The following is a 12,187-nucleotide window of genomic DNA, read 5'->3' as shown; positions in this document are numbered from 1 at the left end:
TTGCTGGATTATTTAGCACAGTGATGTTTTTCTTGGACTAAATGGGCTTTCCTCAAACTGTTGTTTTTTTTGAACAAGCTACTGCAATATCTACCAGCGATACTGAGACTTGAAATGTATCTTTCTTCCATCCACACAGTGACTACTTGTGTGCTTGGTTCCATCTGGAAAGGATATAATTGAATCCTTGTTTGGCTCCTTTAATTATCTCTTTGCAAAGTCCTTGGCTGGGAATTTTGCCACTTACAATGCAAATATTCAAACTTAAGAGCATAAACTGTGCTTTCAAAGAGTGATTTTGTAAACCTTTTATCATTTGATGGTTTTTCAAAAGCAAACATGAGAACTTCTCAATGAACATGTTTTAATTTTTTTAATCCTCAGAGAAGATTTTGCTTTCTTGCAGGTTGGCTGTAGTTGCTAATTAACTTTGTTAATTAATATTGCTGTATGGATGAAGCATGCTTGATTAAAAATAAATAAAACTGTATAGCAACAAAGTAATGCTACTGATTTTTCCTATTTAAAAGCAAAGAGTAAAAAACCAAGATTAACTTTGAAGCTGCATGTCAAATGTTCTTTGCATATGAAACATCTGAAAGGCTAAAGCAGTTAAAAGCTTATTATTTTTGCAGCTCAGGCCTAGTAAAATGCTTATTCAATTGTAACACCATGTTAAAAAATGGGGGCTGAGAATAGTTGCTTAAGGCGCTGTCTTAATCAAAACTGCCTGAGATCATGGGTAGTAACCAATGGGTTTGTTTGGTCGTGCTTCGACACGGAAGTCCTTGTTCTGTCTTGTCATGTATCTTGTATGAAAACTTCCAACACTGCAAATTGGTGTTAAATGCTGTTGGCTCCTAACACAATTCTGACAGCATTTCTCACCCATTATACTGGCATATGTTTGTATAGAGGTAGTGGGAAATGGCTCGCTGTGGGCGATGGGCCAAGTGCATCGCAAATGAAGCTCCCTGGAATGATCTCGGGGATGACTGTGGTCCACAGGCACGCTGAGCCTCTGCCGCGCATCCTGCCTAGAGGAAGGTAACCATCTGCGTAGGTCCGGCTGTGAGTGCACAGCTCCTTCACCTGGGGGATGCAGGCAGGAGGGAGAAGACCTGCTGGGACCTATTTGAAGTGGGAGCGCAGACTTTGCTTGCCTCAAAGTTGCCTTATTTTTAGACACTGCTGGAACAGATGGCACTTCTGGATCCGCTATTGCAGATTTTTTTCTCCTACATGATAGTCAGGTTTCTTTTCATTTTCTGCTATTGCAGAGTGGTTCTGTTTCTAATACCAGAATATGAAAATGCCAGTCTTTGCTCTCCTTTGCTGGGAAAACTGTTAAGGAAGCTCTTTCTGAATCCCAGCCAGGATCCTCACCAGCGAAGGAAGACCTGGCATCGCTAGGAGGAGCCCTCTTTGTGGATGGAGCTCAAATGGAATTTACTCTGATAAAATTCCTTGATTCCATGTTGGAGGTGACAGGGAGACGGGAAAGTAGGAGTATTCCTCATGTAGGAGGAATAACTAAATAAATCTCTCCAGACCACTGGCAGGAAGTGTATGGAGGAGTGGTTTGTGGGGATTTTGTTTGTTTATTTCCCCCTCCCCCCGCATCTTTTCTCATAAAATATCTTTAGGCATTTGTTTTGCAATTAAAAAGTCAAAGTGCGCCTCAAAGGGCACACTCACTTTTCCCACTAAAACATATTAGGTCGCTGAAGCAGAGCAAAAATGCAATGGGCTATTTCCAGCAGATGATCTAAATCCTTAAAATAGGATTAACCAATTTTGTAATTTGCCTGTGATAGTATCCAAGCAAGGAAGAGGGAGGGTGGTACGTGTCTTTTAGAACCTGTTTTTAGGATACTTTCGATAAGGCTATCAATGCTGTACTAATGCTACCTCTCAATTTTCAGTAATTTTTCAAGAGCATCTTGATACCATGCTGGAGTAACACAAATGCGACTTCTACAGGGCTGTGGCTGTGTCGGCTTTGGCTTCTTTAGGTTTTGCCAATATTCAGTGGTTTCACCATTGTAAATGTTTACAAATCACGATATTAGCAATGCCTGGCACTAATCAGGTAAGCGTGCTTGCTGGCTGCCACTAGCTGGGTGTGCAGGGAGTGTTGGGGGAGTGCAAGCAAGCACGTGGGGGCAACTGACTGTTAGGGAGACTTAAATACCACATCTCCTACTGAAGTGGGGAGGGAGGGCTGCGTTAGTGACCTGAGTGTATGCTGAGCTATGGCACAGTGACATGAGTGTGTAATTCCCACAGTAATTAGGCAGTACACGCAGGTCTGCCTTCCTCAGCAGAAATGGTTCCTAAGAAATGGTTTAAAGGCTTTTTTTTTTTTTTTTTTTTTTTTTTGCAAGATCAATAATAGAATATCATCAGGCATTTAGCTTTTTATGCCAGATGACAGTGATGCGGTCAGTGACAGGAGTGGTTACAGAGCCCGGGGAGATGATCAGCCTCCGGGTCCTGCCGCAGCCCCAGCTGGGCACCTTTGCAGGTTTTTGGGGGACGGGAGTCTCCAGCCCCTGCTCTTCTCTGCCGTGAGAGCTGGGAGATGTGTCTGTGTGTTTTCAAGACTTTGTACTTCACTGCAGTGCGCAGCAGGAAGGTTTTCTTTGCTGAACTCAGAATGTCTCGGGAAAGCCAGGTGGCATGGCCGGTGGGCTCACGCAGCCCTTGGCGAGCAGCCGGTCCTGCCAGCCCTCAAACAGCACAGCTGGGCAAGGGCAGGCACACTCTTGACATTTACATTAGATGGGGTGGTCACTGGGGCAGAGATTTTAAATACCCCCGGTAAGTGCCACTGGGATGGTTCAGGTCTTCCCTTCCAATTACACCAAGTAGAATTTCTGGACAAAACATGAGCAAATGGAAGATTTCAAACACCATAATGGATATATTCTGATTTAAAAATCCTTTTGCTGGAAGTTTTCAAAGCTGATCATCTTTTGTAAATAATTTATTCATCTGCAAATTTATTTTGTTGTGTACTGATAAATTCTTGATGTGCTGACAGATTGCTGTGATGTTTCTGCAAGGTGCAGAAATCTTTCAAAAATAGATACCCTTCTTTAAAAACAGCCTGTTTGAAAAAGTGTCTTTGTTTTTCTTAAATCCTTTTAAAACTGTGGTAGGTTGCTTAAGTCCCACTTCTGGAAAGTATATTCTGCTTTGCTGAGCTTCCAGAGCAAATTCTTTTCCCGTAGCCCTCCTGCAGTGGTCAGTTCCTGCACCAGCTTCCACTGTCTAGGTGCAGTTCATGTACTTGGTGCGTGCTACGTTTTCCCAGTCCATACGCTGTGAAAATCTCTTTCCTTTCCTACCTATACTAAACTCCTGCTTTCATGCCTTTCTTACAACTTTTCAGGTGAAAGTGTGTTGTGATCGCCAAACCCTTAATTAAGCAAATCGATTGTTACTTGAGCCAAACAGTTGGGTAAGAGTCTTATGTGAAAAAAGGCTAATTAAAAAACCCCAACAACCTAATAACTTGGTAGTCGCAAAATGTAGCACAGTATGTGTAGGAAAAGAAAAGATCTTTTTAACTTCATTTTTATGCATACATTTATTGATGGTCTAACAGCCTTCTAGCTTGTGTTAATATAGGGTGGAATAAAGCCAATGTGCAAGGCCATAGGAAAATAAATAACGCAATCTGATTTGCACAGTCTGTTTCTGTATCGCCAGCATGATGAGCTACTTTGTTGTTTGAATGGAGCAAATGATGTTTGGATTCAGCTGATTTATTGAATGTTCTGTCAAACTGCCACAAAATGAAACAATCATGCAGACGCTAAATATTGCAGAGAAACATGGTGAGGAGAGCAGGGTCTGCCGGGAGGGTTACCGGAGCGATGTGCAGGAATGCTACCCCGACGGGGAAGCAGTGCGTTCTCTCTGCCAGTGAAAAATGAACTGCTACTCACATGGTGGGTTTTTTTTCCCATAGGGAGAAGCTGTCTGTGGCTCGGCTGCAGCGAGAAGTTGCACAAAGTAAGAGTGAAGGAGCAATGGTAAGCTGCAGCAACTCGCTGCTTTGCAATTCTTGTCTTATATGTATATAAGTCTTATTACTTCAGGCCTTGGGTACGTTTTGTCTTGCTGAAGATGGTCACCAGAGCATTAAGGCTGTCTTGAACACAATGATGGGTTGCCAGCGATGCATTCATAAATCCAAGGAAACTCGAGGCTCTATCTTGGCTTCCTTGGAGAAGCCACAGTAGAGAAAAGCTGTATCCTTTTACCTGCTGGTGATACTTACTGGAATTGGAAGCAAGGCAAGCACAGAAAGGCAATTTCAGATCAAAATGCAGTAGATTTACTTGCCTGTTAGATCTTAGCTATATGCAGAAAAATGGAAGAATACAAGCATGGAAACTTAAAAAACCCTCAATCTGATAATTTTGTAAATCATGTAATGCTCCTTATATCTTCATTTTTCATGTAGCAATTTATGAGATTAGGCTTGTGAGCAAAAGTTGAAATGGCAGATTTTTGGTTAACTGCAAACCTCAATTTATAGAGTGCCTTATCTCTTCAAAACAATTTTCTGAAGGAACCAACATATGCTGAGTGTGCTTAATTACTTAATATCTAAGGAACTCTTCCCATCTGTTAAGAAGTTTGTTTGTCCCTGTCTTCAGATAAAATGTCTTGGGTTTCCATGGGCTAAAGCAGACCTGTTTAAAAACCTTAAAACCCAAACCAGTCCCCTTGAACATACTGGTGAAACTGCTACTGATTTGAGTTGTATAGTGGCTGTGAAAGAATTTGGTCCAAAGTTTGTTCAACTTAGTGGGGAGAAGTTGTTGAGGGTCTCTGGGGAGCGCATACCCCGTTAGCTGTGTGTTGCAGTGCTCTTTAAATTCTACCTGCCTCCAGTGAGTATCTTATAAATTATTATTAATGATTAGTTCAATGAAGTGAGGTTTGGAGGGACCGAAGTGACAGATAGGACAAACCAGCTATGACTCTATTGCTGTCACCATGGCCACACACTGCTTGAGCAGAGCTGGGGGTGCCTTGTGGGGGGCTCTGCTGGGGCAGGGGCTTCTGGGCTCCGAGTGCATTGGAGACGAGGGAAGGAGACAAGTACTGGTTGCTCCGGCAGATATTGCTGATTTGCCCCGAGCCCTCGCTGTGTGCCCAGCTCAGCCATGGCAGCCATGGCCATCCCAGACCGCGCCGATGCGGCTGCCCTGGGTCTGCAGCACGGCTGGGTTGGCCACAGCAGGGCTTTGCGGTGGGTTTTCAGCAGTGGGGGAGACTGGCCACTGGGCAGTGTATGTGTATTGGGGCAGCAGTCCTGGAAGAACTGGGAAACAAACTTTTATCACGTTAAGCTGCAATGCAAGAGTCTGTAACTGAGATCAATCTCCTGCTGCCTCCGGGAGGAATTTTGCTTGAGGGAGAATGGCAGATGTGGGGCATTGGATTTGCAATTGCATTTTAGTTTTCAGTGTAAACAAATTTCAAAATCTGGGAAGAGCTGTTTATTTGAAATGTTTCCTTTATTTTTTTTAAACTAGCTTTCCCTTGGAGGCATAGAAATAATATAATATATATTGAGTGAAAAACATATTTAGTAGGATAATCCAGGATTTTATGAAATGAGCAATATTGATTAACCTTCTAGAGCTGGTAGGGCTCTTGGCATACGCACCCACCTTGTGGTCTCATCTCGTGAGGATCAGACACTTCTTGTGCCTTTTACCATGGGTTTGTGGGATTAATCACATAGCCCTGCTAACCAGAGTGTAATTTTGTATAATTTGTTGAGAGGCCGAGTGTTGTAACCCATTAGGAACTGATAGGTAGCTCTCGGGGGATGCAATCTTCCCTAAGGTAAATACGAGGTAGTTTTTCCCCTCTTCCCCAAGGGGTAATTTTCACAATTATCCTGCAACTACAGCCGAGGACAAGTGTGCCTGTAGAGACAAATGCTTTGAAGCTGTTGATGTATGGAAACTTCTTTGAGTCTCAGGGCTCAGAACCGGTGATTTTAATATGAAACACAGCTGTCATTAATTAACATTAATGAACTTGCTTGGCTGTGAACAGTAAGGGTCCAGGAGATGGAATATTTGAACACAGGAGAGGCCAGGGATGAAGTAACGCGTGTGAGCTGTGTTCTCGGGGCGCACACAGCAAGGACCCTGCAGCACATACCACTTCTGAAACAAATTCTTTACAAAGATTCACAGCAAAATTTCAGTGAGGGATTGTGAGCAAGCAAGGCTTTGGGAAGCAGCGAGGCTTCCTCCCAAGTGCTGGCAGCCAGCAGCTTGCCTGCAGGGTACCAAGCCCCATGTGCTGCCCTGTTTGGTGTGATGGACATCGCCCTGGAGACAGCACGGAGTCCTCTGGGGCTGGTGGCGAGGACGCAGGGCAGTGGTACCAGCCAGCTGCCGGGTGCCTGAGGGGTTTTGCTGTGCTGTCACTGGCTGCGACTCTGGATAAAAGGGATGGCACCCCCTGCCAGTGACAGACCACAGCTTTATTTAATCACTAATTAGCTAATCGCCTTTACTTACTCCTGTCTGCTTTTTTGTTGGTTGTGCTAGTTAGATTGGCATGAAGGTTTTCAGTGAACTAAGGCCTTCAGTTGGGAAGAGCACAGGTGACAGCACATGCCACTTTCAGTGCCTTGCCCAGTCCCATGGAGAGCATTTCTTACACCAGGTGTGAGGCAGGGCAGAGAGCACCAGGTGCTGCCACGTGTCCCGGGGTGCAAAGCGCCGCACAAGCCTTTTGCAGGATAGCACCCGCTAGTGTTTCTTGTGTCTGTTTTTTTTTTTTTTTTTTAAATTATTTGGAATTTTCAGTCACAGACAGGTCATGAGGGTAAGAGGTGACCACATTATGTCAACCTACGCTCGTTTTTAGGGTGAGTGGAGTCAGTGAGCGGGAGGTACGTGCCCAGTCCCTGTGTGTGCTGCCCTGCCACCGGCTGGAGGGTGGTGCAGTGGGTTCGCCCTGACCTTCTTGCTTCCCGTTTGATCACAGTGTGAGAAAGCTGTGGATACTCTTCCCTATTGCCTTCCCAGCACAAATCAAGGGGGGAATATGCTATTTCAGATTTGCATCCCTGCATGGGGGGTTGTCATTTAGCATTTGCCATAACTTGCAACCAGCTGTTGCCTTTTTGCATGCGGTCTTCAGAAACGATGGGCAGGAAAGGCTCCTGGTGCTTGGGTTCGCCCAGTGTCACAGAAATTGCTGCAGCAGGGTGGACATATACATAAAATCAGTAACAAGTACATGCAAAGGATGTGCTGTAGAAACTACTTACGCCGTGGTATCTTTGCTTAAAACCTGGGTTTGTACATCTGTATAAATTACATATGGTGAGTGATGATGAAATGCGTGTTTATGAGGACATGGTTTGCGCTCCCCCTAAGAAACGTGGGTTTTAATACGTCCCAGTTATATTTTTCATGACTGATTAATTATTGGAAGTGGGTAATTACTGGAAGGTTAAATGAAGATACTTCCTTTCAAGATAAATGTTTATCGCCAAAGATACACAAATAACTGCAATACATTTTTTCCATATGGTTATATGGAAAATCTGATACCTCATATACAGGATTGAGTATGTATTTGTAAATTACTCAAATTAGGAGAACGGAATAGATTCAGGCTGTGAATACCTGATGGTTGCTTAGGATTCTTTATTTTATGAACTACCATCAGTAAATAGTAATTATTCATTATCAAAATGCACAATTACTTACTGCCAATCTATCCGCTGGCAGTTTCAGCAGCACTGAGCTGGATTGCCGCTTGGCTCTTGCTGTCACTTAGGGCCTTTACTTTCTCAGTCTGCATGTTCGCAGTTTTCTTAGTCATGTTTCTTCTGACTCATCAAGGGTATTTTACTTTTTTGCAAAGGAAAGGAAGATGATCACTTCATATGTGTACAGTTCTTACTGCATTTGATGGAGATTGCAGGTGTCTGTGGTGACAGAGATTACATTATGAAAATGAGCAGCTTTCAAAACAGAGCCCAAGTTTATTTCAAAACATAGTAAAGACTGAAAGCTGCTTTAGTCATCTAAGTCTGATTTTGTCTGGTTGGTTTTTTGGTTTCTTTTTAAAACTTTAAGTCCTTGGCTTTAGACCTTTAGGACATGGAACATGACCAGGAAAAGTGTTTGTTTTTGTGAAATTTTCTTAACAGCGAACAGTGCTAGGTTAGGAAAAATACGAGGAAATTCTGTCACAGTTACATAGCAAGAGTACTCATGGCAGAGTAAGTGTTATGTTAGCAGAAATGGGATTAAAAGCCTAAAGTGAACCAAAAGTATACACAATTACATCATGTTTTAATAATTGGATTAATTTAGTATTTACCCAGAAAAATGGTTAAATTTTTTATTTGATACCTTTATTTCTGTGTATATTACCCAGTTTTGTTAGTTTGTACTTCTGCATCCAAGTCCTTTAATTCTGCTCTATTTTCCATTAGTTCAGTGGCCTGTAACCTACACAAAAGAAATTGTACCACTCTGGCAATTTAGCTGTGAAGGTTAAAGTGGTATGATACTGCCTTTCATATCTACATGGGTTTCTCTTAGGGTGGGCCCTAGGCTCTGATTTACCATGTGTCCTGCGGCGTCTTTAAGTGATGCAAAGTGATTATCATGGGCTCTTCCTGGTACCCGTCTATTCCACACCTGCACCCTTTTGTTAAAAACCCACCACGTTAAGTGAATGTGAGGTCCCCACTGAATAGGTTTCCACCCTCTGGTAATCCTTCTGCATTAGATTGATTTATGAATGTATCAGATTCTTTGTTAGCATGTAAACCACTAATTAATTTAAAGCTCTCTGTGGAAAAATTAAAGCCCTGGTTAAGGCTTTCAACAGGCTCAGATGGTGCTAATAATGGAAAAACAAGTTATATTAATGAGTTTTGATGCGATCAGCACAATTCTTGCTTTACAAACAGTTTTTGCTGTAAAACAGTAGAGACTGCAAGTTTTTAGAGTGGAAGAAATGAAAAAGAAAGGCAGAAAAAAAATCAGAGCGTCAGTAAGATATCCCATTATTACTTGGAACGGAGTCACTTCTGCTTGTTACAGCTTTCTTAAATGTAATCTGTTTAGATGTATGTAACAGCCTCTTACAAAACCATGGGAAGCGCAAACCAGTCTTTTTTCCAGACTGAAACCGAAGTTGTAATGTAAGCAGCTTTGGAAAGATCTCTCCTCTTCATCATGCGCTGCCAAACTGGAGCATTCACATGGAGATGGACATGTCAAAGTGCAGAAGGGTCTTGATGGAAATTGTATTAAAACCAGCAGAAAGTCTGACCATATTCTCTACTTTTCCACACTGTAGGGTGTTTTTTTTAAATGTAATTTTAGTTGTTTGCTTTTTTCTCAAGTTTACACTTCTAATGTGGGTGCTAGTTTCTGTGAGAAGGAGGAGATCAGAGCCCAGCTTGACAATGTTTTATTGAGCTGAGCGAAATGAAGTTGAAAATAGAAAGCCAAATCTCCTTCTCTTTTTGTAGGAAACTGAAAACGCACAGTTACAGTGGCAGCCTATCATTGTGGGAAGTTGTGCTTTTTCCACAGCTCTCCTGGGAACTGCATTTACCTCGCCTGGTTCTCGGCACTGCCGGGGCACTCGGTCTCAGACCACCATCCTGGCTCTGCTGTCAGCGCCACAGCTGATACGAATGCTGCCCCATTAATCAGCTAGCGGGGAGCCCTCCGAAAAGGAGCACGGTCAGCATGTTCAGAGGCCCAGCTCCTAACATCTGCACTGTGTACCTTGTTTTTAGGGAGGAGGGGGAATCCTGAGGTTGCTCTTGAGCTGGGGTCTTACAGATGGCAGCACAATGTCCTGCCGCTAGCGCGGAGGTGCTTTCTGTCACTGGTGTGATGGATCTCTGCAATCGCCTCCAGCAGCTGGGAAGGCTGTTGTTGCAGAAGCACCCAGGTCATTCAAAAATAGATGATATTTAGTAATAAATGAAGTGTTAAAGATGAGATACAAAAGGCTAAATTGCCTTTCCCAACTTCTGGGTCCTTACATCTATGAAAACATCTATCTGTGCTTTAATTAGAAAGGGGTGTGTGGGGTGTTGTGTGTGTGCAAAGTCACAGTTTTACAATGTCCCTTTGAATATTAAATATCCTAAACTGGAGAGAAGCAATCTGACCCTTGTACCATTTTCTCTGTGAAGATGTGTATTTATACACAGCTAGCCATGCTGTCTAGCTTCTTTTTCTTGGAAACTTCATCATACAGCCCCCCCCCCCCCCAATTTCAGTGGCATTAGTAGTAGTTAGCATCAATAATGATTATTGAAATTCTTTACAAGCCTGGTTTAATGCTTCTGGACCTCATTAATTCATACTTCATTAGGCCAAATGTCTTCATTCACAACTTTTCAGCTTCATCTTCAGTGGTTTTAATATAAAATCTTTTGTCCTGAGTATTTTTTGTTGCTTGCTTCATATTTGCAAATATGCAGATATTTTCAGGCTTTGTACTTGAAGGCTTTTATGAATCTAAGGATTCTCTATGACTTAAAAGTGCTGACACCTTTCAAGAGTCATTTTCCGATGGAAAAAATAAACGTGGTTGCTCCCTCTTCCTGAAAGAGAAGTACCGAGAGCCGGATTGCCTGTGCTCAGAACCATCAGCCTTTCAAAGCCTGTCTTTCTCCTTCTTGGTTAATTAATTCCAGAGTCAGGTTTATTCACCACATTCCACAATAAATCCTTAAAGTCAATGTACTTTCATTCCGTTGTCGTTTAAAGCGTAAGAGAAATGGTGTGAGTGCATCTGGGAAGATGCTGGACGCTCCCTGGCTGGTGGCCTGCCTGGCTCTGGCTTTTCTACCAGGAGAGGGAGCTGGAACCATTGGAAACAACACCCACCTCCACAGCCCTGGTGAAAAACTAAATAAAAAATGCGGCATGCTGGAAGTGAGGTCCTTGCTGGCTTCACTGGGATTTAGGTTTTGTGGAGCCGGAAGGTATCAACCGCAGTATTTTAAAATACACAGGACTTTGAAGGGGCTCTTAGCACCTGCCATTGCAAAAGCAGCAATACTCGATCCTCAGTTTTGGTGTTTTCTTGCTCCGTTTGCCAAGGATGTTGTAGGCACTGGCACTGTAAAGACCATTACTAGATCCAAAGGCGCAGAAGTAAGTTTTGCCCCTCAGCTGGAGCCCACCGAAGTGGTCTGTCTGTTCAACGAGTTTCTGCAAGTATTTAGTTAATATTAAAAAAAGAGTCAAAGAGAATTATGTAAGAATCACTGAACACAGGAAAAAAAAATATTGAAATGCATTTATATAAGGTCTTGAAAGTACAACAGAAGCAATCTGTAGAAAGTATGTCATATCAGCTAAATTGCCCTCAAGTAGAAATTGCCATTTATACATTACATAGCAAAGGCAGGGAACGCTAAAGTACAGAAAGGGTGCATGCAGTCTCATAGCATCTACGGGTGTATGCAATATTGGAATGGCAGTTGGCTTCAATGTGAAGCAAATCCCGCTTTATGACTAGAAACAGATGTATCCCGCTCTAGGCAATACCTCGCTGCGTAATAGGAGTGATGCGCCCATGCACTAATAATGGTGAATTGCAACCATTTTCATCTCAAAGGTTAAGCTCTGCAGTCCTGAGCTCCTCCAGGCAATGGCAGGAGTTGACTCGAGGAAGCCACATACTCACTGCATTAATATTTTTGCAAGGATGACCTGAATAGAGCCACTGATCTGCAGGCTGAAGAGGCAGAACGTTTATGGTTGGGTTTTAGCTTAGGCGAGCAAGGGGTCTCAGCTAGACCAGAATTAGTTGCAATGTCTGAGGCTCTGAAGAGGAAAGGTGGATGTATGCACTGGGCCAACAACTCTAATCTTATGCATACTTGGAAGGTAAATTTCTACAGATTCATGGTAGTGAAACCACTGTGATAGACTTGGTGTTGCGCATTTTATCCTGAAGTAGCTAGGGAAATTAGCATATTACAAGTAAAAGAAATCTCTAGATTTTTGGTTTGGTTGTGGGGTTTGGTTATTGGGGGTGGGGGTGGGGGTTTGGCCAGTAGTTAAACTGCAAGTGTAGAACTGGTAACTTACCAGCAACTGTAACTTCCATCTAAAAGGTCTGTTTGCAATGTTAGTTC

General features: G+C 42.9%; 1 protein-coding gene across 11 annotated transcripts in view; it reads left to right on the top strand.

Annotated features, from left to right (window-relative positions):
* NCKAP5 (NCK associated protein 5) overlaps positions 1-12,187 on the top strand; it is a 245,332-nt gene that overhangs the window by 21,719 nt on the left and 211,426 nt on the right. For 10 of the 11 annotated variants that reach the window (XR_013930049.1, XR_013930050.1, XM_080399613.1 and 7 more), the window contains exon 2: positions 3,980-4,043. Coding sequence is in view for 9 of the 11 variants with exons in the window: in XM_080399613.1 (XP_080255739.1) it covers positions 3,980-4,043 (64 nt within the window). In the remaining 2 variants the exon portion in view is untranslated. Of the gene's footprint in view, positions 1-3,979; positions 4,044-10,296; positions 11,937-12,187 lie in introns of those variants that run through there. The other variant, XM_080399617.1, reaches the window with a different exon arrangement.

Source organism: Falco punctatus (assembly GCF_963210335.1).
Source record: "Falco punctatus genome assembly, chromosome: 8".
In the NCBI taxonomy this organism is placed as follows: Eukaryota; Metazoa; Chordata; class Aves; order Falconiformes; family Falconidae; genus Falco; species Falco punctatus.
Note: the sequence above shows the minus strand (reverse complement) of the source record. Positions and strands in the feature narration are given on the sequence as shown.